Raw genomic sequence first — 27,616 nt, forward strand, 5'->3', positions numbered from 1 at the left:
GGCAAGCAGAACGGAAGCGGAAATAGGGCAAGGAAAAAGTGTAAGAGAGACTCTGCCAAGGGGGCTGAAAAATCTCTTTGGGTGCAGCATCTTATTAGAGTACTATACACATTCAAAACACATTGACCATGTGGTGATTAGCAAGCGATATGTAAATACGTAGTGATTGATGTTTTTAGAACACATGTGTGAACGGGCTGTGCTGAGTCTGCACTATTGGGTTTCGTAGGGTTCGGCCTACTATTTGGCTCTGCCAATCGATTCCAAGAAACACTTTTCCATTAAAATATTTATTAAGCACTTGCACTATTGTTGGCAGGTACCTTAGATTTCCTGATCCTATAATCTAGCACGTTCTGGATTTTCCGGGTGCCAGATTACTGAAAATGTCAGATTATCTGGCAGTATCTCCCATGATTGCTCAATGCTAACTTGAACAGTATATCTGTAAGATAGCTTTTGCAGCAAATATTGCTTAGCAGTAACATGAGGATAAATGTTTGAACTTTAACACTAATTCTGGTCAAAACTAAATTTGCTGTGAACGACAGCCGAGTTCTGCTGACGAAACTTGAATTGCGCCGATCACTTCAAAGTTCCGAGTGATCCTGAACACTCCCAACTTATCCTGGGCCGCACAGAGCGCTTTCGACTACCATTAACATGCGTAGGCCTACTATAAAAGTTTTAGACTTTTACTAAAAATTATAGGTTTTAGCTTAAGTTCCATTAAGTCCGTACGTTCCTCGCTGGTGCTGGACCATCTGGCATTCTGGACCGTTGGATGCTGAATTATTGAAAGTCTATTGTATTTTATACCTTTCACTAAAATATTTAAGAAAGCTTAATTAATAATTCCACCTAAATAACATAACTTTCAAAAACATACCCAATATATATCAAAACAAAATTTTATTACTCTGCTTTATTGTATTCAACCAGTGAATAAATACAGTTAAGATGGTATTGAGAGATCAAAGTTGTTAACAGCATGCAGCGAAATTTCGCAGTAATTAACTCATGTCTCAATTCTGAAAGAAAAGTAGAGAAAAAATATTCTCCTGTCTATTATGCACTACCTTATTCTTCTTTACTTTTTATTATGTAACTGCTAACTCGCCAAACAAAGGACTCTTTAATTCTCCTTTCACCACACAGTAAAAGTGACCTGCTACTGAATTATTCTAGAACCACAGAAACCTAATTACAACGAAAGCTCACTCTGTTGTTATGCTGAAGTATTATCAAAGTAACTGCCAGTGAGATTTTGCTAAGTATTTGTTTTGTCCACTTTAAATCCACTGCCAACCCCTTACTTTGTTTTTTTTAAGTCAAACTTCTTTGGACATAATGGGAGTAAAATTTCAAGGTCGAATTCTAATGCAACGTTTTCGTGAAACATTGTTGTGAAACATTTCCGATACAAAAAGGACAGAGAATAGGAACTTGGCAAAAAAGATATAACCCTTGATATATTTACAAGTCAAGGTTTGAATTTTCAAAGAAATTGCACTTCTATCACATATACCAAGTTACACATTGTATTTTTTTTAATCCTAGGATGCAGCAAAGCATCAAGACCCGAATAAGCTCCAAACACTTTAATAAAACCATGAATACTGAAGTAATCATCATTTTCTTATTCTACTGTTAACATTTCAGACTTAACTTGGTACTTTTTTTTAAGCCCAAAGTTTATTGATATTCAGCACTCCTGTTCCCTTAAAAATTGTGCTAACATGCAGCAAAAATCTTTTTAGAAGAAAAATGTTAATTTCCTCTTTTCTTGGCTACAGTTTCATGGCAATTCTACCATCTCATGTGAGACAGTTGTTAAAATATAACTCATCCATTTAATACTAATCAGAATATTTTAGAAATGAAACACTCCCATAAAAGCATATTATATTTATTTTAACTATTATAGTAATTATTAATTTCCTCAATAGAATAGGGGGAAAAATTAATAACAGCTTTCACTTGCATTTATTAATTCACATATTTAATGATTTAAGTCATTAAAACTAAAAGGAATTAGTAATTTTTGATATTTTTACAATTACTTTGAGTATGTTTGATATTTTATGAGCTGTATAACAGAGTACCAATGCAAGAATTTTTTATGCGTTATAGATTATTATTTGGTGTCACATTTGGTACACTGCACACCCAATGAAATATTTACTAGATTAAATATTTACTAGATTAAATATTTAGTATATTTAGTGTCCCCGAAAATAAAGGGGAAAATAAAAAACTGATGACAATGGGGTATGCCATTTATTAACATTATATATACATATATATATATTTATTAGTGATGCACAAATTATACTTTGCCGATTACGATTTCCAATTATTACACTAAAATTGCAATTACCGATTACGATTACCGATTATCAGTTTTTGCGTAAAGTTGAAATAAAAAACAAAGTCTTTTACTAAATATTCCTACTTGAACGCCGTTCTGTTTTTACTCGTCGTTTAACATCGTCAAACATAGATGGTATAAATACAGTACTCAAATGTTTCCTGGAAGGAAGTTCATACTTTGGTACTGCTTTCTCCATTAGTAGCTTAAACCCTTTGTTGTTGACAATATCGACTGGCTGCATGTCAACACAGATCATTTCTGCAACAGCTCGAGTCATTTCTTGTGCTCTTGGATCAGTGGGCAAGTACTTTATTATTTTTGATACCATGGCTGGTAGTGTTGTTTGTGACAGTGCACATTTTTCAGGTGGTCTAGGAGTGACATCAGGATCATCTACTTCACTTTCCCAACTTTTATTTATTTTTTCTGAAATCACTTCACTGGAATGAAATTTTTTTGCGTGGTTCCACAAGTTTGTAGTTGTGTACGACTTCCGGTTCCCGCAACGGCCTCGTGAGATGAGTGTTCCACATATTAAGCATTTTGCTTTAGATTCACTTATTAAATCCACCGAGAAAAATTTCCATATGTCACTTTTCGATCTTGAAGACGTCATTATGTTGATCAACAATCAAAATACAAAGCTAAACTACAATGTGTTTACGTTAATGGCCATTGTCTACGAAAAAAAAACTGCAGTATTCAATATTCATGAATTACTTTTGCAGTGTTGCCAACTTCAATTCTGATCGTCACTTATGCAAACATTATGGTTGCAATTTGGTATTTTATTTTAGTAACTCCCGTTAATGACTAAAAAGAACTACATTTAAAAAAATGCCAAATAATCACCATTTCAGTTTATTATTTACTAACTAGCATCACGTGAGCCTACTTTTCTCAATCCTTTGAGAAAGGGAATTATGTAGCGGCAGTGGAATGTGAACCGATGGCGCTATTGTGTATTTGTGCATGTTGTCCGTTCCAACCTCACATCATACATAACAAACATGGCCGACATACGGTACGCAATGAAAATTAGTTAGGCGCATCGTTTCTACGATACCATGTCTAATTTTTTTTTTCAGACTTACATTTACTAATATAAGTAACATATGCCATATTGTGAATTGTGACAGCTTTAAAAATGCATTTATTTTCTTAACTAAACATTTTGTGCGAAGAAATCACGTGTGTGATTTGGCTGTGGCCATGGTAAATATTGTGACTATAATACCATTCACGACGTTAACTTAACAGGATAAATTGTACAGTAAGTAATTGAATTGAAAGGGGTAAATACTGTAAATAGTAAACGGGACAGTTCACGATTTCAACGTGTGTTTCGTTTGTACGAGAGTGGTTGAACGTCTAAATCCCTGTACGCTGGATTGCTCATAATGGTCGAGACGACAGAGCTCTTTTTCGCTAGCCTCCACGTTCACCTGACATACCGCCATACATTTTTTTTTCTTTTGGGGCTTTATAAATGATTGTGTCTACCTAATGATTTGCCAGAACAGAAATGAAGAGGCTATTGCTTCCATTACTTTAGACGTGTTAACCAAAGTGTGGCAATAATTGGACTTTAGGTTTAAAGTGTGCCTTATAACTAGAGACCCGGAAATTTTGTGGATTCATTTAGTCGCAAGATAGAACGCAAACCTTCACACTCTCGCACTGTGTTCATGATTGGCACGCAGTTGTTTGGACACGCCCCTCTACGACCGTGAGCCGATGATGCCCAGCCAGGAGAGAAGTAAGTGAATCTGGTAGTGCCATGTAACAAGGATAAAAATGTTCTCGCTAAGAAATCAACCAATGGGAAAGTAAACATGGGTCGAGCACACCTATAACTTTGAATCCTATCCTGAGGCCAGAGGAATCCGCGAAATTTCCGGGTCTCTACTTATAACAAAAGGTGCACACGTTAAACATTTGTAAGAAAAGCTAGTTAAGTTCACCTTCAATTTGTTGTAAATAGTCTAAATTAAACTGCTGTAATGTGGCACTGAAATGAGCAGCCGGGAACTGACCTGACGGTAGGCCTCTCCCACTGCGTGGTGCGAGCCACGTGGTTCACGAAGTAGGTGCGGCCGTTGGCGTCCTGGCGCTCCTCCCAGCCGGCGGGCAGCGGCGACAGCTGCTCCTGGTTCAGGACAAACACCGGCTAGGCCAGCCCGCAGCGCGGCACGTCAATCACACCAGCGAAAAAAAATAATAAAAATTGATACAGTGAAAGGTCTTCCGTCCAGGGATCACTGCCATGCCAGACTAGCAAACGTCAATGCAGTTTTAATGGGAATACCAAAGAAAAATTAATATATACATACAGGACAAATACATTTATATAAAGAAAAAATACAGATGAACATCGGTTTTCTTCAAATAAAACCTTAGGTGAAATTTACCAGTGAAATGTAACATTCTAGAAAACAGGAGACATTGCACTGAAATGAAAATCTACAGTAGTAATAAACTCTGAGTGAGCTAATAATGCTGGCAGCGCAACAAAGGTGATGACCAAGGTATACGGCTGAATGCTGGATTAAAGATCTTTCACTGAAAAAAATATAAATAAAGAAAACAAAAAGTATGAAAGCAAACCTAACTACATAGTATTTCAAAATGCTTCAGGGATCACTATAAAAACTCACAAAAAAAAAACATATCAGACAATATAAAACATTAACCATGTTTTCCACTTTTAATATGAACAAATTATATTAGTCAGAATATGAGGCAACTAATATGGCACATAAATAACATCTTGGTTCAAAAGCCAACCAGGAAATTTACGACGCATAGTAAATTACTACTTGCATACTCAATTTCGTAATAAAAAAAAAACCATTAATACTAACATGTCTGCCTACAGCAAGCTCTGTACAGAAAAATTACTGCCCACCTTTTCACAAAAACATTTCTGTGTAATGTTACCAGGTCACAGAAAAGATGCAAAAAATTTATTTTCAATTTATAATCTCCAGGTTAAATCAAAACAAAACTTCGTTAAAAGCTTTGTCGAAACACATGTGAATGTAATTGTATTCAATATAATGTTCACCAGATAGGGCTAATTTAATGGCCTTTGAATTTAAAAATTAAAAAAAGTAACATGTCATAGTAAAATTTGTACAAATAAATTTATATGATAGTATAACTTTTCATTACCTCAAGTTAATAATCCAATAACTACAAAAACTTGGTAGAGTGTATTACATGTGTTACATACATGCACAAAGCTTTAGTATAATATTCTGGACACACTAAATCACAAGTTACTTTCTACAATCAACCAATAAAAGATTGTGACCACAGGGCAAAAATAACTTATGATCTGCATTTAACATATGCTCATCTCAAAAACATATCAAGTATTAAAATTGTATACCATGGACTGTGTCTGAGACTTAAGGGGGCTCCTATGCAGTTTGAAATATGAAGACCAACACCGGCGCCTCTCCATTATTAACGTCACTCACTGAGTCTGTGTCACGCACATATCCTGCCACGCACACTTCTACACTGCTCAATCCCACATGACGAAGCCACGTCTGCCTGTCGTCACACAGCCACTAAACACACTTACTAAGTCACAAAATTAGCACCCCGGCTATTGGTCTTACATCATGTCCTCCTTAAGGTCAATGGTAAGCTTGTGTACAAATATAAGCACAAAATATTAACTGGGCCTAAATAAATGATGAATATACTCACAAATTATTAATATTTTAAAGGATATATAAACATTGAAATGTAACTGGCAACTTCCAATACACCTTTTTTCTTCTACCCTAAACTTCTATATTACAGAACATACTGAAAACAGATTAATAATAAAAGCTTATTTTAGATGAAGATTATTTTACCATAAAACTCTGCATTTATTATAAAATAGCACTGATAGGAAAATTAAAAAATGTCAAACATTAACTGCAAAAAACCAGAGAAAGTCCCAATTAATAATGATATTAGGATCCTTAACAACAGTACACTGTTTATGGTAAACCAGTTTATTTAGTTGCAGTATGAACTAAAGCACACTCTGGTGATGGTTCCACACTTTCCCACAGCATGACGCAGCACTTACAAGCACAGAGGTAAAACCTAAGTGGTTGAGAGCCCACTGCATGTGTAATTGACGCCCCAAAGCTTAAAAACCTTTTCATGAAAACGCATTACTATGCGAAACCTTTTTTGGTAGGGCGGGCTCAACCAATAATGTACACATAAATGAATATTAACATAAACATTAATCATTTAACCAACAAATGTCTTCTCACAAAGATAAATGCCAGTCAGAAAGTTACAGAGACTTGAATTATACAAATACAATACTTAGTTCCTAAAGTGAAATTGTTTTGGTAAAAAGGATAAGGGTTTTGAGTCTTGTGGTTCTTCACAGAAGTTCTCAACGATAAGTCTGCTCCAAACCACTTGGAGAAAACCAACTTTGAGGATTTGGGGTAGAACCCACCAACCTTGCCGCATGAGCTTGATGCCTTAGCGATCACAGCCACAGAGGTGGGTGGAAACCAAAGTCAACTCCAAAACACTCCTGCATTAGTCTACAATGTGGCTCTGCAGTGTAAATATGTTCCAAAAAGAAATGCTTATTTGACTTGACATTTAGATTAGTCTGTGATCTTGCTGACTAATAAATAGTTAAGAATTTGAAGGTTTTAATTTTTTAATAAATTTTGTTTAAGAAACAAGAATTTAGCTACTGTCATTTTATAAATTTTGATGTTAGTATGAAAAATATATTTACAAAACTACTACGATTTATTCATAGTTAGCAATTCTGAACATTAAAATATCAGAAAGCATCTATCTTTTTTGAGCTATTATTTTTCCAACAGGATTTTATCTTTACAATGTTTTATTATTAAACTATCATGAATATTAATTACATGAACCTAATTCCTGCTGAGAGCTCAATTACAAAATTATTTCCTGATAAGTCTTACAGAATTTACCCTCCAATGCATATTAGAATTTGAATTTACTTTAAATAAATAGTAAACAAAATATTATTATATTACTCTTTTTTTACAAAATTAACAAAATCCATACAGTAAAAAGTTAGTTTTCGAAGTTTGCAGTTAAAAAAGACAAAAGTGAAACACAGTTAATTTTTTTTTGTTTCGTATAACTACTAATTTGCTATAAGTGAATTCTGTGCTTAGTGAATAATTATACACCTACATTTTCATATTTTTCGAGTTTTATTGCTTTTCACTACATAATCTGGCCTTTGTTGATGAAATAGTTTAAGTGATTAATGTTTTGGCACAAGGTTTTTGGTACAGTTGGATGAATCAGCTACAAAAACTTTCTTTATGCATTCCAAAGTCAATGGGTATCAGTGAAACATGATCAGTACTTAATACTATTAAGCACCATCAACCGAACAAATGATGATAATGGTAAGAAATATTGGAACAAAACTCAAAAACAGAAAAAAACCAAACAGTAAAATTACCAAACTGCAAAACAAAAATGACACCAGGTAAACACAGACCAACTTGACTCCAAGTTTCCATACCTGGAATCTGTCCTACTTTTCTGGTCATAGACTTAATGCAAGAAATTATTGCAGCAGACTTGCAATCTACTACTATCACCAGGTTGCTATTTGTGCTATTTGTTGTTATTCATTGCTGTTTTATTGACAATGATTTATTGTTATGTATGATCTGGGTTACTTGTGATTTTTTTTTTTTTTTTAAATTTTGTGTTCGTTCAACTGCTATTTGACTGCTTGCTTCTTTAATAAAATGTTAGGTATACTGAATGTATAATGACAATTTTCTTTTACTCATTCCAGAAAATAGAAACACATCGGTTCAAATTCATTTTGTAGTAATCCTTGAGCTAACAGAAATCAATGGGCTCATATTTTAGTAACAAAGTTTGCCATAACATTATAACAGCTATCAAGTTGAGCTATTTTTATTCACACAGTGTAAAAATTTAAGAACTGCTCTTATAACCATGTCAAAAATTATTTCATAATGGTGAAAAGGCCATTGTTAAGAGGATTCTTTAGACATTCTTTCTCCAAGCTTCGTGACCTCACCTGGGCAGCGACTTCTGTGGACGGATGCGACGCGTCCGAGTCGACAAGCTCCCAATCAGAATCCGAGGAATGGGTGGTGTTGGCGGGGTCTACGGGCAGCTGGCCGTCTGCTGTACCCGCAGGCTCTCGAACATAAGCATGGTAAATCTCCAGGTGTCCTTTCACCCGGGACCTGGCGCTGGGAGGGTGGGAACTATTTCAATTAAATTTGAAAATATGCTAAAGCTCTAGGAAAACGGAACTAAAACGAGTGGGCGGGAGACGTAACAATACCTGCGCGGGCGGAGGACGTACTGCTTCGGTGGAATGTTCCTGCCCTCTTGCTCTTTGGGCAAGTTCAGGAGCGTCAGCTCGACCATTCCAAGAAAGTCATCACGGGTAAGGCGATTCTCGTCGAACACTTGAAGCACCAGCTTGTGTTCTGCAGGTTTAACCTGAGGAGCCAAAATTTCATTAAAACTTGTCAATGTGTAAGTGGTTTGCGCAACATGAAAAGAGGTTTTATTGGTTTTTGTTCAGTTAAGGATTCTGAATGCTTGGACGTGTTAAAACAAGAAAACAATACTATTACTGCAGAAGTGTAAAATGCTTCATGATTGGGTGAACAGCCCAGAGGTCAGGTTCGGTTCACCATCGCCACAGAGTTACCACCACGGTGTGGCCAGGGCAGACCCGAGATGATTGCGGTATGAAGGTGAAGGTACATCACATGTAGTCCTAAACCCAGGGAGGATATTGTCCACAAGTGAAACATAAACATCCCAGACCTGGGCAAAAACTGAACCCAAGATTCTCATCTCACCAGCCAGAAGCTTTATCTACGGAGCCAAAGGTCGGATGTAAAAAGCTTAGTAAATGCTGTTAATACTATTTGTATTTAATCAAAAAACTTGTGCAGTTTTCCAATAAGCACATTTCCTTTACAATTTAACAGCACAAGTGGCTGGCTAACTCAACTATTCAAATGTGTGCTAAAGGATGACTTATACATTAAAGATGTACAATATATTAGCAGGTAATTAATACACAGTTTCAACATTAACAAAATTTTATCTTTTTATCAGTTCAGACTGTACAGGAGAGAGGGGTAACGATTTCCCAGAGACTTTACAGACATTCATCTGAATGTTTTTAAGTCAAAACTAATATGTACTTCCCCACATTCCTACATGCATAATAGACAAAGTACAGCATATGTTAGCTCTAGATGGAAGTGGAAGTGTGTGACAGGTGTACACACTGACGAATAGACACGTGCACACACACTGAAGCACGCATGCACCTGCATGCCGACACACACACTCTCGTAAAACACCCACACACTTCCACAAACCCATCCCCTCCCACACAACACATACACATAATACATTTACAACTGAAAGTCAATAACCACTAAATATCTCCCAAAACCAGTTCCAAGTTTAACCAAACCAAAGACCTACGGTTTGTGGTGGTTTCTGTATCCCACTACTCACTAGTTCACAACCCATACATATTTCATTAAAATTACTCCAACGTAATCACTGTCATTAAAATGACCAGTACTGTGTGTCATAAAAAATGGAATCATAAGATTGAAATGTGGGGAAATGGATGGAATACAGTGATGGGGGAATAGGAGCATCCCGAAAAAACCTACTAAACATTGGAAATTTTTCCCACGTTTCACACATTAAAATTTGAACTCTCATAGGACACAAACATTCAAATTCTCAAAAGGACATATGTACGAGTACTTTAAAAAATCCACCGTCAGCATTATCCTGCTAGCAGTGTCACTAGTGTCAGCATATATCAAAATAAATACATTGTAAAGTTAATACTTACTCTAAAAACAAATTCTTCATTCCACTGAGGATTTAAAGTCTGCAAACAAGTACAAACAAATTAATTAATTAATTAGCAGTCACAAGAACATCATTTTAAATTTTTATTATTGAGAGCTATGGTAATATTTTTTTTTAAAATAGTGGATGAAGTTTGGTATATATTTTTATGGATTTTGTGACCTCTACAACTAGTTTTTTTTTTAAACATTAACAATTAATTTTACAAAATACCTTGCATTTTATTTTACATTGCCTTATTATATGATAACCTATAAAATTAATTCAAACAAATGTGAGAAAAAACAAATGCCATAAAAAAGATTCACAAAATAGATTTTTATGATTGATTAAATATTTAAAGTGCTTAGCTGGACAGTTGCAAGAAGTGGCATTCGTCATATGCCAAATGACCAGCGAGAGGAATCTGAAATTAGCGATTGCACTAGGTCTGCACTAGGTCGATAAGTATAACTCAACATTAAGATCGAGTGAAATCGTCACTTTGACTGCAAGGCACAACAGGTCACTGGAATAGCCTTAGCATTTCACATTTCATTGCAAAGTCTTAAAAAATTAACTTCAAAAATATCAATGAGCACCGAAAGTGTTATAGTAAATAAGTTGCGACAGCCAATTTACCCTTTGTCACCATGAAAACACAAAAAAAAAATTTAATGGTAATTTATAATGAGTCATTTTACATTACCTTTTTTTTTGTCTTTGTAAGAGCAGAATCAATGGTCTCATCACCATTTATAGTGTTCAAGTCTATCCGAACATATGGGTCACTGAAAAAATAAAGAAAATATATATTACTGTACTGGCTTTCAAATTAACTGATATTAGAAATTTTCTGACAAGCACAAGCCTTCCAACAAACATAACCTTATTGAGTATTTAGGGCATAAATATAACATAGTTTCTCATGCAACATGAAATTACAGACACATTCTCTGCAATGGGTAGGTTAGGCAGCTTTCAGAACAACTTGATGCAAGGCAACAGAAACCTACAAAACTGTGGTGGGAGAGTTTCAAAACATGCCAACAAGAAAGTAATAACAACAGCAACCAAAATCAGGAAATGTCATTCACAACTCACAAAATTACATGCACTCACTGTGGAAGAGTTAAGTATACGCTGTTACATTCAAGATGAGGGGAAATGTTGGCTTATAAGATATGATACTTTCAGATGTCCGACAACTATTAACAAAAATTAAATTTTAAATGAAGCGATATTGGTGTATCAAAATCAAGTTTGAAAAAAGCAGCTAACAATAAAGAAGAACAAGACATGAGGAGTATATGCTTATGTAGAAGCATTCATAGACGAATAGATTATATTGTTATGAACGCGAGAGACTAGATCGCGATGCCAGGTTCAGAGCTGGCTGTTGCCCTGCACTGCCACGTGGTCTCCACTGACGTAAGGCATGCCAAGCGCACCTGCCAGATTACAAGGGTCGTCGCTACCCCCTCCCCCTTCGCTCCCTACGCATCATCCTGCCCCAGAGCAGTTATCTAGAGCAGCCTTGAGGATTCCACGGGCTGCCACGTGAGCAAGAGACGCCCGTCTTGACTGTTCGAGCGTCGGGTCTCCCGGGACGATGCGACTCGCGATGGCTGCCTCGTCGGTTCAAGAAGAATGCCTTACAGACTACATACTTAAGCAACGACATCAGCCTCTGCGGGAGTTCTGAGCCAGTCCCGGGACAGTTCTGAGCGGATTCCGAGCGAAGGGAAGTGTGAACAAGGTGAGAGACCCCCTCGAGAGTTCAACTGGACTGCGAGAGTGCGGCGACTGAGTGGCGCGAGACTGTGTGTGTGGACAGGCACGAGGTAAGGGGCGAACCACTGTTAAACCTAGCTCCAGTGGGAAGTGCGAACTGTGGACTGGACAGACATTAAGTGACCTGAGAGTAAAAATTTTTAAGTTCCAGAGATTTGTGGTAGGACCTTTTTAAGTACAATTGTTTATTATTAATGTAAATACAAGTAATTAATAAAACTTTAATTGGAAAACTTAATTGGGCTATCCCTTATGAACCCAATTCTTCCCACATTATAAATCATAACAATATACAAGTAGCCCTGGAGATTATTACTGAAGAATACATGATGGATTAATGAAAGGTAAATAGTTTGTTAAAATATTTCAGAAAATATTGGACATAAGGTTAAAATGAGAATAAACTTTACATATAAATACAATATTCATAATTACCAACAAACTTTTGGTTTATAACACAAGATCTATTAAAAAGCCTTCACCAATAAATAAAAAACAGGAAGAGTTTGCAAAAGAGAATAATTAAGCAATGCAATGTGAAACTTCATAGATTCAATACCAATTAAATAATGATGAGGCACAATTATTTTCTAGTTTAAATTTCACTATAATTTTAAACTCAAGATTTAATTTTTCAGGCAAACTTCTGTCTATAAAGTATTTCACCTGCATGAAAAGTATTTGTCTAGCTTGTTCAAGTTTTAAAAACAAAGGTAATGCTACAATCAAAATAATCATTAACAAAACCATTAAAAAAAGGTATTGACAAGATCAACACAATAAGAATAAAACTTTTGATTCTGATAATATCAAAAAAAATTAACCAAAACTTTATTAGAGACTGTACTGCTTTTTTACAGTTGTATATCTGTACTTTTTTTAATCTTCATGTAATTATAATCAAACTGCGCAACTTCATGAACATATCAAAAACTTAATTTTTATAGCTACTGTTTAAAAATATGGACCCCTCTAAAATGGTACATATGAAAGATGTTGTTTAGAATAAATAAGGAAATTATACAATATCTCTGTTGTGTGCCTTAAAGTCCATCAGTTGCTATGTCTGTACAGTGAGCTCCTGGTTAGCCAGAATGTTGCACATCGCAACAAATAGCAAATACCTGACTATTGTCATCGCCTCATTCATATTGTTCATAAATACAACTGTCATGCAACTGGTACTTTTTTTTTAATAAAACAAAGTGATTAACACAAAATTAACAATCAAGAAAACTGCCTGAGTTATTCTATACTCTAGTTAACTAAAAAGTACAAATACATAGTAAATATTCACATTAAAAAAGTGACATTTTGTACAAAAGCAGAAAATAAAATATACAAAATGCATTAAATCAGCATCAATAGGTGTACCCCACTCATTTACACAGTATTATCTCGGAAGGTGTTGAAGTCAGGCAAGAAATGTTTAGGTAGGGCGGACCCTGTTAACATCTAACAATAAATTTTACTTTGTTTCTTAATTATATGAGCAGGAAATAATTTTGTAAAGACTTTATAAAACTGTTGCACATTAAAATTATTTGGGAAGAAATCGAAATTTTCATACATGTGCAAATAATATTTCACAATTAAAAAAAATATATTATGTGCCGGTTTTAAATCAATATCTCGTAAAAGAATAAAAATTTGTAAGCAGTAATGCTAGTTACTAAGCTATCGCGGCCAACATGAGTTTGTGAAATATGCACTAAATGAACTTAAAACATGTTTATTATAAGTAATACAGACCATTTAACAAATATGTATACAATAATACTCAACCACCATAAATGAAAAAAAGTCAGGTAAGTACTGGTATAGTTGTACATTGCAAATAAGTTGCAACATAAGTAAATTTTCTTTTGATTGGATCAACATGTTTAGAATTTGCATGCAGATAGTGTTTACCGATAACTTTAACTTGTTTAACTTGAATAGGTTTACTGATCATTCAAAATAAGTTGTGAACTACATACATACCACTAATAATGATTTTTTGATTTCAGATTAAAAAAAACTCAAACTTTTAAAAACAAGCAATTATATACATAACTTTAGCTATCTCTATGTTGTTGGATTTAACTTTTAAAATTTATCTGAAACTCAATCCAGCAAATTGTCTATCTACTGTTGTGGCCAGATCATAGCTCTGGTATAAGGCCACTGGGAAAGGATTTCATCATTACATGTCGACACCTTGTAAATACCCATGATGAATTGAAATTAACTTTTCCACAACCAATTTTTAGTGCAACAAGTAGTATGTATCAAAAATGTTTTTACCAATCCAAACCATATCTATCACATGCATGTTGTCCATTAATAATTAGAAAAAATAGGACTATCTCGGGTGAAACAAAAATGCTACATTAGCATCAGGTTATGTGATTTAGTAAAGTCTAAATCATCCTCCCTGTGCAAGAGTATTGTAAGAAATGTACATAAAAATGTGAAGAGAATTTTTGACAATATTGTTTATTGGTGGAACAGCGAATGGCATATTTAAAAACCAGGAACCAAGTTATAAGTGCTGTAAAATAACTAATTACTCATATCACAAATAGTGAACATAAAATCACTTCTTATAACTAGACTCCCGTTAGTATTTTTTTATTTGAATGGAAATTTAGAATCAAATATTACAATATTCATGAATATTGAAATATTTTTCAAAAATAAAATTAATAAATGAGAGGGGACCTAAAAAACCTGATTTTTGTCATAAAAAATTTATTACTTTTTTTTTACAAAATTTTTTCAGTCACCTTCAAAGTACTCTCCATTAGATGTAATGCACTTGTCAAGTTTTTTTCCCTACTGTTTGAAGCACCTATAGAACTCTTTAACTTTAATATCCTCCAGTGCCCTTTGCAAAGCTGTTTTTACCACCTTCACATCATCAAAACACTTCCCTTTTAGATTTTTCATCATTCTCGAGAACAGGAAAAAGTTGCTCGGGGCTAGGTCTGGTGAATACGGAGGGTGAGGAACGACAGACCACCCCTGAGAGGCCAAATAGCGGTTCACTCGTTAGGCCGTGTGTGCGGGGGCATTGTCGTGATGAAGGAAACAGTCACATAATCACCAAAGGTCCGGGTGTTTCCACTGCACATCTTCTCGCAATCCTCTTAAAACTTTGAAATAAAAGTGCTGGTTAACAGTCTGGCCAGGGGGAACAAATTCCCGGTGCACAATTCCACAAACATCAAAAAAGACATAGATAATTGCCTTAACATTCGACATTCGACCTCACTTGTCTTGCTTTTTTTGGTCTGAGGGAGTTGGGAGTCTTCCACTGGCTTGACGCTTGCTTGGTTTCTGGGTCATACCCGTAATACCAACTCTCATCACCTGTAAAGACTTTAGTCAAAAAGTTTGTATCACTTTCAGTCTCTTTTCAAGTCATGGCTCAAATTCAATCCAATGTTTTTTTTATCCTGTTTGAGAAGGCGAGGTACAAATTTAGTGGCAACATGTCTCATATGCAAATACTCTGTCAAAATTCGCTGGTACAAGCTCCAACTCACTCCTGTCTCTTCTAAAATTTTGTCGATTGTGAAATGATGATTATTTTTTGGCGGATTTTTTTAAAGTTTTCATCGTTTTGAGATGTTGAAGGGCGCCCAGAATGAGCATGGTCTTCAACACTCATCTCACCACGTTTAAAGTGCCCAGACCACTCAAAAACTTGTGTGTAGCTTATAGCATCTTCCTTGAAAGCATGTTGAAGCATTTGGAAAGCTTCCGTTTACAATTTTTCAAGCAGGAAACCAAATTTCAAACACATTCTTTGTTCTTTTAAATCTGCCATAACGACTTACCAGGCGGAACACGAGGACAGTAAGAGAAAAAATACTACGATCAAACGTTAACCTACAAACTGATGCAGTCTGGGCAGCTATTTAGTGAAGGTATCTACTAACCCCATCTAGCAGAATAACTCTCTACTACGTCTACAAATGGCAGCGCGCTCTCAGTCCAGGATTTTTTTGGTACCCCTCGTACATAGAAAATATATTTTTTTTCCACACACTTCAAGGAGTCCAAGAAAAAACTGATCCTAAATACAGTAAAATGAAAAAGAGAGGAACATACATGGAACCATAATAAAGAGGAGTAAAATGAAGGAAAAGAAAGTAACATTTGAAATTAAAAATTGGTTTTGTTGATCTGATTATTCTCATACAAAAAAAGTAATGAAATGTTAATTATTTAAAATCATTAATCACTGATGAGTTGTTAAAATATAAAAACAATGTGTGAATGTTGCAAAAAACAAATCTACATTCATTGATAAATAATCATACATATTATAATTTTTAAATTTTTTTTTGCAAATGACATCCACATAGTGTAAACATGACTATCGGTAACAAATAATTTTAATAAATATGTTAAATTAGAAATATTGAATATAAATTACTGAATACCAAAAATATAATTATTCTCTAATATAAACCGGAAATTTTTAACTATTATAAACGGCTCCGGCTTTAAACCTGATTTTGACAAGGAATTTCATTAAAATACTGCCCTTCTTACTATAATTAAGTAAACAGTTAATACTATAAAGTTTCCACAAACATTAGAAATTATACTTCAATGGTATTACTAAAATATTAACCTGAAACATTTTAACACATTAGAGTCTACTGCTTATGACTGGATTAAATCACAGAATACTAACTTTGAATGATATTTAAAATGTGATAAAAAAACTTCAGAGTTTACACTTTTTAATAATATTCAAAACATAATTTCATTTATTTTATTTAGATACATAAAATAAAGTTTTACATAAATAAAAAAATTCTTTTACACACTTGATATTATTCGATGAAATGAAATTTTTTTTAATAACCAGTTCAGTAATTGTTTATTACATATTTTCAAATAATCATCTCAATATAAGATACAATAACTCAAATAATTTTTAGTTTGTAAATTTGTGAAAATTTTGACTTTGTATGAAACTTGGATGCAATCTGGCACGCAGAACAAAACCATAGTCTTCGCACCACCGAGTTTCCTTCCTCAGTCGTTTGCCACTGTTGGATTTGACCACATCAGAACAATACAGTATCTCGTAGAGTTATGTTTTTCTTCGACTGGCAGAATTTTCTTCTGAATATGGCGAGCTTAATCACTCTGTAGGTGAGGAATTTGATTGAACTTCTGAGTCAGTAGCGCCATACGAAGCCCGCTGGTTCACACGAGCTTTCATGAAGCTTTTCAAAGTAGTTTCGTTGCGGGATATTTTTGAACAAAATTAATAAATTTATAATTGACATCAAAAAGAGGCGGAAAATTTTTTTTACTGCCATTTGATTGATTTTCTTTGAAAGGTATAGTACCAGAGAATTTGATCAACGTGATCAATGATAGTTTTGTTTATATTGTAGTCAAATACAATATCAGTTCAGGTTTCCTGAGAAAAACTGCTTTTCTGCTTTTTTGCAAAATTTTCATTTGTAATATAAGAAAAAAAATCATTCCTGGTAAGATAAATGCAAAAATTATATATTTTTAGACCTACGTAAAACATGCTTCAAGCACATTCTGTAGATTTGGAATAATTGCATGCAAACCTGGTGTAAGAAAGTAGTTGCTAGCTTCTGAACCAGAAGAAGTAAAAAATTCTTCCTGTTCAAAAAATTAATCCCTCTTGCACAATCTTTTTGCGATTTCCACTGCAGAAAAAACCCTGTACTTACCCTGGCGCAATGGAGCATGAACGAAGCCAATTCACACGTAAAACAGCGACATCTAGCAGCAACCGATAGAACTACAACTATGGAAAGCGTGCAGGAGTGCTCATTTTCCACTCGAATAAGCACATATCAGTCCGTAAAAATGTCTGCTCAAATTGGGCTCAAGTGCCGTTCATTGTATTAAAATACCACTATCATAAATTTTATTTGGCACACCAATACATTTGGTATGTCCCCTAATGTTTACGAAAGTAACTATATACGAGTTTATATTGCTACACGTGAGTCCATCATCTTTGTGACACATTTGTTCATCAACTTCCGTTCCATTTTCACGAAATTACTCCTACCAAATACAGTATACAGAGAGCTAAGATGTTTACACACCAAAAATAAATGCAAGGTTCCAAGTGCAGACATAAAAGAGAATTAAGAGTTTTCAAATTTTAGTGCTTACAATTACTCTTCCAGGAACTGATTTCATATTTTTTTAATTTCATAATTTTTTATACTAGTTTATACAAACAATGGTGGACATAGCATAATTTCGAAAATAAATCCCCCACATGTTTTTTATAAAAAAAAAAATAATAAGAAACAATAGTCTTCCTATAGCCAGACTTAACAGTATCATAATGACTAATTTCACAAAACTTAATTAGTACAATTATTTATAAATGATAGATGGAATTCAAATAATACAATTATGCCCATCACTAATTCGGCCACAAGACTTTTATATTCCCTCTCTCGCATACAAGTACACCTCCTGTTCAAGAATTTTGTGACAAGGTACATGTCTAAGAAAGTACGAACTGCAGCATGAAAAAAGATTTGTACTCAATGTTACATACCAATATGCAACAAACTCTGCATAGGATCTATTAAAAAAAACTGACTAGTAAATTATGATAAAATTTATTTCCACTGTAAATATCCCAAAGTGCACACCTATTCACTGTTCATCAAGTCTATTTTTGAAAGCCTGTAGTGACTCTTAAAAGTTTTATGAACTAGCACGTAAAAGAAATTTCACTCAAAATAGTTTTTTTTTGTATACTGATACACAGAACAATGTTATTATAGATGACAAATCATGTCCATTTTAATTAACAATTAATACTTTGAAAGATCAATTAAATGACATAAGAATTGTTGAAATTTTAAAGGTAAATGATTACAAACACAACCAATATTTTCATTCATCATTTTGACAATATAAGAAAACAAAAAACAGCAGTAAAAGAGCTGTGGTGAAGAAACTAAGAAACCCAAACACTTTGAACAGCAATTTTCAACACCAATCAATAACTATGGTTCCAATTCACAAGTCTTTTGGTACCAATGATACAGCATCATGGAGAATAATCACCAATAAAGACCGGTACAGTGGCTACCTGTCAGTTGCTTGAATGCTTGTAGGAAAAAGAAACCAGACCACCCCGTACCACTAAAACCTAGGATAGTGAACAGCCACAACTTAACATGACATGTCTGCAGGACATCCTTTTCACCCACTTATGCACGTCCAAAAACATTATCTGCATAGAGATCATAAGCCACCTTTGCCGGAATTTAATATTTTTTTCTTAATCTCAAATGTTAAATTTTGCTTCAAAACTATCACTGCAACATTTTTTAGACTAGTTTATACAAACAATGGTGGACTTGCATAACAATTTCAAAAATAAATCCCCCACATGTTTTTTTTATAAAAAATTAATAAGAAAAATAGGCTTCCTATAGCCAGACTTAACAGTATCAGAATGACTAATTTCACAAAACTTAATTAGTCCAATTATTTATAAATGATAGATGGAAAGAGACATTAATGTGGCTAGACAGAATGATGAAAAACAATAAAACTAATCTGAACCAGAGTTAATGAATCCTGACAAAAGATACACAATCACTTGAATATCTATAAAAATATTAATAATTGTAAAAATATTTTATAGAAACATGTATGAATTTTTTTCAACAGCAAGCACAGAAGAAGTAAGTTAAGACTGTATTAAAACAGAAAACTTAATTGCTCTTTATGAACTGAGTTTAAAGAAGCAACAAATAAGTTTGTAACTAAATCTACAACTATCAATGCACTATGCCACTGCTTGGAAAAAGTTTCCTTGAACGCTGAAAGAACTGATTTAATAACTACTCAATTGGGCAGCATAAGTTAAATCAAATTAAATTATAGAAAACACAGCTGTTGAATTTTAAAGCATCAAACATGGTATTAAGGGTACTTCTAAATAAGCTATTTTACTAGAGCTAATGAATTACAGCTACATTTACCTGAAAACTAGCCTTCCAAAAGCATAAAAGAAAAGAGTTTACATTATATTTGGAATGCATATTAAATTTAAAAATTATTAATGATAGGGAAAAAGCTTGAATTTGAATATCAACCATTCTACATATAAAAATACTACAATATAAATAGAAAGAAACATTGTAATATAATAACTCTTCTGTTACATAAACAAACAGGACAAATTTATGTAGCTCTTAAAACCAAAAACGTAAAACACTAAATTAACATTAGTAGCAATACTACAAAACATTAGAATAAGCATAAAATACAAATTTGTACTTCAATTTAAATGTTACAATACTGTACTCCAAAACCTGCAAATTCTAAACATCATACATAAAAAAAATACTATACAGCTTGGGAAAAACATCTGGTTTAGACAAAACAAGAAAAAAATCTAATTCTTCTAGTCAAATTATATCATTGTCTAGCAAAAAGTTTTCAGAGAAATTTAAATTATCCAGTGACAATGTTTTGCAATAATACTTGCAACACAAAATTTGTTTTACTATTAACATAAGGTATTAAGGCATCTATATACATGCCTTGTAAATCTCCCATTAACTGAGTAATATATTTTTTATCATAATAATTTTTAGTTTGTTAACAGATGATTTTGTCATGGAACTGAACTTCTACCTAAGGAATTTGGTTTTTATAAACTCAAGATGTGGAGGCGCTAGAGGGGAAGACTGCGTATGTTGGACTGGGCAGCGGCAGGGAGGGAGCGGCACTGTGTGGTCTGCCCCTGAGGCGCGTGGAGGTCGGCGGGCGAAGGAAGCTCGCAGTGACGGAGCAACAGGGGTAAGCTGCCTCCAAGGTTCCAACGCATCCCAGGAAGAAACCGCGGATGCCGAGCAAGCGTTGTGTCCGCGAAGTGCTGGCGAGAATGGCCCAGTGCAAGAGTCGGCAGACCGCGGCTCTTATCATAGGATAGGATTTTACAGCTCTACAACTCACTCCACTGCCACAGGAAGAAGAAGAAGAAGGGGAAAAAAAAAAAAAAAAGACCGGACAAAATGCATGTTACTTGCCAGACATAGCTAAGCTTTCGAAAGCGATGAAAGGTCACAGTTCCAACTAAGTAATCAATTTTACGAAACCCAGGTGCTTATTTTTTTTATTTTAATAATTAATTATAATAATTTAGGATTTCTTATTTTAACAGTAGAGCTCTACTAATGTCTACCATATTTTTTTACATTTACATGTTTTTCCCTAAGTAGCCTTCACTTTTAAGACTATGTTTAGTTTGTGAATAAAATATTTTATATATCTTGTTGTTTTTTTATATATAGTCTTAAAATTCCATGTAGATACAGAATACATGTTTATGACTCTCTAAAAAAATTGGAGAATATTTTTACTTCGCATCTGGCTCTTCTCACTCAAAAGTCTGCCGACCCCTGGCATAGTGTTATGCTTACAGCTCTGGGCCACCTGGGTGAATCCCCCTCTCATCTTCGTCGACACAGCCGGCAGCATTTGACAAAAACTCAAGTCGCCAATGCACTGATCAGCTCACGAGCACCGGTGAGCGTGGCGACAAGTACGAACTCCCTCCATGACCAAGTTCCTTACTTCCAACTCATAACTGGGTTGATTCAATAAAGTGCAAGCAGTTCGGTTGCCATTAGTAAAAAGCTCAAAGACTTTGTTTTTTTGATGCAATCGCTGCACGCTCACAACTCTTGCTCAGTGCAACAGGTGTTTGAAAGACTTAAACCACACAAGATTTCAGTTGACAGCAATGTGCTTTGTGATGTTTTATGCACAGGACTGTTGTCAATACTATCCGGTTTAGGTTTAACTTTGAATCTGTGTTTCTAATAATGTTTTGCATACACAAAGAGTGAAGAATTAATTTGTAAGTTAATATAAACTGTTGGATTGAGTAATCACATGGTTTTAATTAATGTATCTTACAAGCTCTTATATTTATCATTCAGTATTGTATTTAGTGTATTTGAATATCAGATAAACAAATGTGGGCAGCTTTGATAACGAGAGTGAGATTATTTCACAGTATCAGTCAACTCGTAGCCAAATGGAACCCCCATCCACAACTCAGTATTTCTGCTTAAGTAATATTTACTTTCAGAACAAAGCCTATTTTTGTAACAAGAAATTGATAGGGTGGTTTACGATTTATCTGTGTAGTAAAAAACTTTAGTCCTCACAGATTTTTTAATTCTTGCACATGTATTACTCTCCAAAATTCTTTGCCTGAAACAATAAAATTTTTAAGAAATGAGTGCTTAGACACAACACTCATTTGAAGTGAAACTTCACAGATATAGGGATGGGAAAGATAGGTGTGCAAGTATAAAACCATACAGGCAAGTGTGTAAGTATGCACATGTGTAAAACTATGTGCAAGTATCCGAGTGCAGAAGTATGTGAGTGAATACGTTTATAAATAAGCATATGCTACAGAGAAAATATGCAAGTGTGCAAAAATGCAAGAGTGCAAGTATAAGTGCAAAAGTATGCAAGTGTGCTATAAAACAAACATCAAACATGCTATTGAGCACTGCTGCTTCCATTTGCAAGAAAAATGATAGCTAATAAAGTACACAATGGAGGTGCACAGTTATAGCAAACATGGCAAGCAAACCCTGCAAAGTCTTACAGTTGTCTGGCTCTCTACTTTAATGGTTTTGAGCATCGCTCTATTTCAATTTTATAAAAACACCATGACACAGCTTCACAGAACAGAAATAATTACAAAGCTTTCCTTTCCTTATAAATGATGATAATTATTAGACTTTGGACTATTTCCAAAGTGATTCCTAAGAGTCCATCTTGCATTATATTCTTATTTGTAGGTTTACAACTAATGAATTTGGATGGGGCTGGAAGTGGTATTGTACCTATTTGTAATTGTTTCCATTCCTGTAAAAGTGTTTTAATGTGTTTTTTCTGTATGAATGTTTAGAGTGTATTATATTAATATTTTATTTAGATAAATTACTCCAATGATTTGCAGCTGATTTATTTTGCTTAAGCATTGCATGAGATTCACGTGATCATTGGGCATTGAAGGGAACACGGAGGAATGTAAAGGCAAAGGTGTACTCCACGGTGGTGAGGCCAATGATGGAGTAGTTGACTACGGCCCGGGACACGTATCTGGTGACGGAAATAAGAGGCCTGCGAGATGGGTAATGAGCATGTGGAGAAGGGGGGACCATAGTGATGATCAAGGAGCTAGGGGAGAAAACACTACAGGAGAAGAGGCAGGTAGAAAGGCTGGCGAGATTGTTCACAGTTCAAGGTTGTAACGTGTGTACCTTCGTACACACTCAGAATCGACAGTGCCCCTAACATGTCTGTGAATGCCACCCGCGCAACACTGAGCGCAGGGGCTCTGAACGCTGCGGCTGGTGGTCGGGCTTCTTCGGAAACGGTCGGGCAACATCAGTTGTGCGCCCATTCGCCGGAAAAGGAAGTCGACCCTCGTTCCCCCAAAGGTACGAGACTATTCTGTTCTAGCTTGGTAAGGAGTTCTGCGCGTATAAAAGGGCAATGCTTCGGGTCAACAGAAGGCAGATCAACTGGGACTTCATCGAGGCGGGCCGCCGCGCTGCCTGGACACTGCTCGCCGCCCTACGCTGTAAACATCGTGGAATCGCCACCGCCTAGAGACCCCGACGGACTTCATGTTGGTGAGACTATTTCATGTCATAAACGTTGCTAGAGACAAGTTAATGAAGATAGTGTCGCTTCGCAAGCATAAAACTCTGAGAGCAGTTGGAAACTAAAATCAAGTCTCAAGTACGAAGTCATGATAGGCGAGTGTAAGGCAACTTCCGTGAGGGCGAGCGAGTGGGACTGGAGAAAACATTAAGAGAACACTATAAGTAAATACCAATACTGACGTCGACTGCCAACTCTGTGCATAACCAAACACTGGCAAACGTAACACCGTGGTCACAAGACAGTTTGCAGTATTAACACATGACACGAGGTGCATAAGAATAACCGCGTAGATTACGTGTGACTTGGGTGACAGCGAGATATTTTGTGGACAAAATTAAGACTTTAGTCAACTTCAACGGATACCAAATTAGTAAATTTTAATGTGTACTTACCATGGTAGTAAATAATTTGAACCGCAGCCAGTACTTGTTATTGATTGTATAAATATATTTTTATATCCCTTTTAGGTATTTTGTCTACGTACTGGGCTGCAATATGTTTCTAATATTTTTGTTAATGTCACCTCGTAAATCTATGACAACCACTTTTGTGATTGACAGTGTAAGCTCAGTAGGTTGAACCTTGACAGGCACAAGTTGATTACGGGTGCTGCTTTGATATTCTTATCAGATTGTTAATTTTTTGTATGTTTTGTTATAGCCAACCTGTAACGAGTATTCTACCCCACCACGCAGGGATACAGCTTTAACGATCAATGTCAGTTCAAGAATGAAATGAGATATTCGTTTGTGATAATATACCTGTTAATAAATTGTTGTATTTACGAATTATACTGGGCACCTAATTTTCTGACACACTAGCATCCGTTCTTTCCTGCCTTGTTAGGGTTTCCTATTCCTTTAGTGATACCCGTGACAAGGTGATGAAGCGGGAGGGGGGTGCAGAGGGAGGAGAGATCATGAGTGGAAGACACAGAGGGAGTGGAGGCAAACAGAAAGAGGTGAGAACAGGGTGTGAGAGATATTGGTTCGGTGGGAAGATATTGGCGGTGAGAGATGCAGAGAACCCACGGAGATAACTTAAAGGAATGGGAGAGTGATGTAGAGAAGGTATTTCCTGCCACCAGGCAAAAGTCCAACTGCTGGTGTATTTATTTTATCTTAAGCTTAATTTATTTACTCATAATGAAAATGTATTATATTTTACTTTATATAGTCAATCCTTATTCTGAATTGAGTTTTTTATGTGTATCCAAGAGATTTTTTTTTAATGGAGACATTCAGAGTACTCTGTTTTAATAATTATGAATCACAGGTTAATCATTGTTATTGTTTACATTCTGCAAGTCTATTTCTAAGTATCTTAGTATTAACTAAGCAAGCTAGGTTAATTAATTCTTGCATATTGTTTAATCAAACAACTGATGTTCATAACAGATATACTAATTCCGGTTTGGATAGTAAGTACCTGTAAAATCTTACTTCAATTTTCAATCTAAATAAAATTTCTGAAAAAAAAATTCCAGCCTTAGCAAGGGATTATTGATGTACTGGGAAATAAAACAGATTTTTCAGTAAAACACAATAAAATAATATAACATACATAATGTTTACAATATGTATACACATATTTAAAAAAAAACTGAATACGGATGTTAATAATTTGATAAATTTGATAAATTTTTGTACCCACTGTTGATTTGTATAATTTTAAGAAGAAAATTTTAGAACCATTAATCCAAAAGTCATGGAGTTGAACACTAACTGGTTAGTTTAGAGCAGATGTTCAGTGACTATGCAATGGAAACTCACACCACAATTCTGATTTAGGATCTCAGTGGTAATGTTGCACGACATTTCTTCCATATGACCAGTCAAATCAAATTCAAAACAAAAAGTTTTTAACTTTTAAGGTAAATATTTTGTTTTATTTGTTAGGCTTGTGACCGTGTGTATTGATCACGAGAAGTTTCGTGTTAATTTTCTACATTAAAAACATTTAAGGACACAAGAGAAACATAACCTTAATGTTTACCATGTGGAATCATCATCTCGTGACATCACAAGTCAAAGATAGGCTACTGCTGTGTGCTGTTTAAGACAGTATCCTTCAAGCAAAATCATGAAGGTTCCTTCCAAAACAGCTTCAAACTCAAGGGTACCAAACGAGATCTTAGCAAGAAGAAGAAGACAACTGGAAGACCCCTGTGTATAGATTGTTTGGACTACAGTTAAGAACCTTCTGGAATTTTATGTAACCATCCCAAACTTTCTATTTCATCCAAGACAATTTGAGAGGCAATAGGAGGGGGAGGGGGAGAGGGAGAAATTTAGGGTTTTTAGGCAGTCCAGTATGGAGCAGCAAGGACCATCAATGACATCAGAGAGAGAGAGAAAGGAAGCGGGGGGGGGGGGGGGGAAGCGGGGGGGGGGGGGGGACCCGAGAGCATGGAGGTCATTGGAGAGCTAAGTATAATTTTTGTGTTCGTTATTTTATTTAATGGCTAGTAATTTTTTCTATGTTTGATATGTTTGCTGTAGTACAAGGTTACTTGTAAATTTCACTAATGTTTTCTGACACCTTTTTCCTTGGTCTTTTGTGTTTGATGCACCTTGTTTGTACTTTCTGCACCTTCTATGCTGTTTACTTGGTGGCCATATTTGTTTCACAGTAGTCAAAGTAACTAACTCTCCAAAGCCTTGAAATTATTTTTAATTGTATATTGTGTTATATTTCATATATTTAAGAACTTATCGCTCAAAAACATTTGTTAAAAATTAACTTGAAATAGATATTTAACAGTTGAGAATATTTTTGAGATAAATTTGTGTGATAAAAAAAACCATACAATAACTTTATTTAGGTACCTGAAAAAAGTAATGAGATCAGATTGATTATTTTTGTATTGTTCATGGAAGGTTTGTTTTTTTTCCTGTAGTTTTTTGATATGTACACTTTAATAAATTTAATGAAATTTACTTGTTTTGTCGTGTTAATGTTCTGCCATCTTCCAAAGTTTTCAGCATTTAAGTTATTTCCTCTGATTTTGATTTAATATGCAGGTTAGGCCCCATCTGGGCAAGCAAGTGTTCACCTTGTGGTGAGTGTTTGGGACCAGGTGGGACCGGCCTCAGGCTGACTGGAAGGTTGACCCCAGCCCCAGGGGCAGACCAGGCTAAGGCACCGTCCCAGGCATGCTGGAGAGCGTGAGTTTGATCCCACACAAGGGCAGGACACTTTCATGACCTATTTCTATTTGTTTGAACGCTTAGACTAAAGAATACTATAGCTTTAAAATCATATTTTTTACTTCACTTTTAACCACAAACAAACTTTTTAAGAATGTTCTCAAATAAATAAGTTGAAATGATTGTTCTTTCAAAATACTCATAACCTAATTTTACTATATTAGTCTGGATACTCATAGTAGTGAAAACTCAAAAACTTTTCAATGCTAACTTGAATTTACGGTTTAATCACAAATTTTGTCACCAGATATTCAATGAATGTAATAACTTTACGTATATGATCATAGTAATTATTACTTATGTAACAATCTACAGTTCGCAAATAACATTATGTAAGAATCTATTAACAAAATATACAAACAACAAATGCAATAGAGCTATCGTGATTAATCTATTTGAACAGCAAAGAAATGAAATTAAAATGAAAATTTAATTATTAACACACTGAGTGAGATAGAGCCTGAAGTTTCCTTATCTATAGTATGTAGAGTTCAGTTTCAGGACCTACCTACAGAGTTTTAGAATTCCTCTAGTTTTCCTGCAAATTCATTGAGATAATATATATTCACGAATTTAAAATTTATACTATATATGT

General features: G+C 34.8%; 1 protein-coding gene across 12 annotated transcripts in view; it reads right to left on the minus strand.

Annotated features, from left to right (window-relative positions):
- The window catches only part of LOC134541577 (E3 ubiquitin-protein ligase Nedd-4), a 122,924-nt gene that overhangs the window by 62,317 nt on the left and 32,991 nt on the right, over window positions 1-27,616 (minus strand). For 6 of the 12 annotated variants that reach the window (XM_063385099.1, XM_063385098.1, XM_063385097.1 and 3 more), the window contains exons 3-7: window positions 10,995-11,076; window positions 10,287-10,325; window positions 8,733-8,893; window positions 8,460-8,652; window positions 4,411-4,544 (exon numbers count right to left, since the gene is read on the minus strand). In XM_063385099.1, the coding sequence (XP_063241169.1) occupies window positions 4,411-4,544; window positions 8,460-8,652; window positions 8,733-8,893; window positions 10,287-10,325; window positions 10,995-11,076 (609 nt within the window). Of the gene's footprint in view, window positions 1-4,410; window positions 4,545-8,459; window positions 8,653-8,732; window positions 8,894-10,286; window positions 10,328-10,994; window positions 11,077-27,616 lie in introns of all 12 variants that reach the window. The other 6 variants (XM_063385100.1, XM_063385095.1, XM_063385096.1 and 3 more) reach the window with 3 other exon arrangements.

The sequence above is a fragment of the Bacillus rossius genome (genome assembly GCF_032445375.1).
Source record: "Bacillus rossius redtenbacheri isolate Brsri chromosome 4 unlocalized genomic scaffold, Brsri_v3 Brsri_v3_scf4_1, whole genome shotgun sequence".
Lineage (NCBI taxonomy): Eukaryota > Metazoa > Arthropoda > Insecta > Phasmatodea > Bacillidae > Bacillus > Bacillus rossius.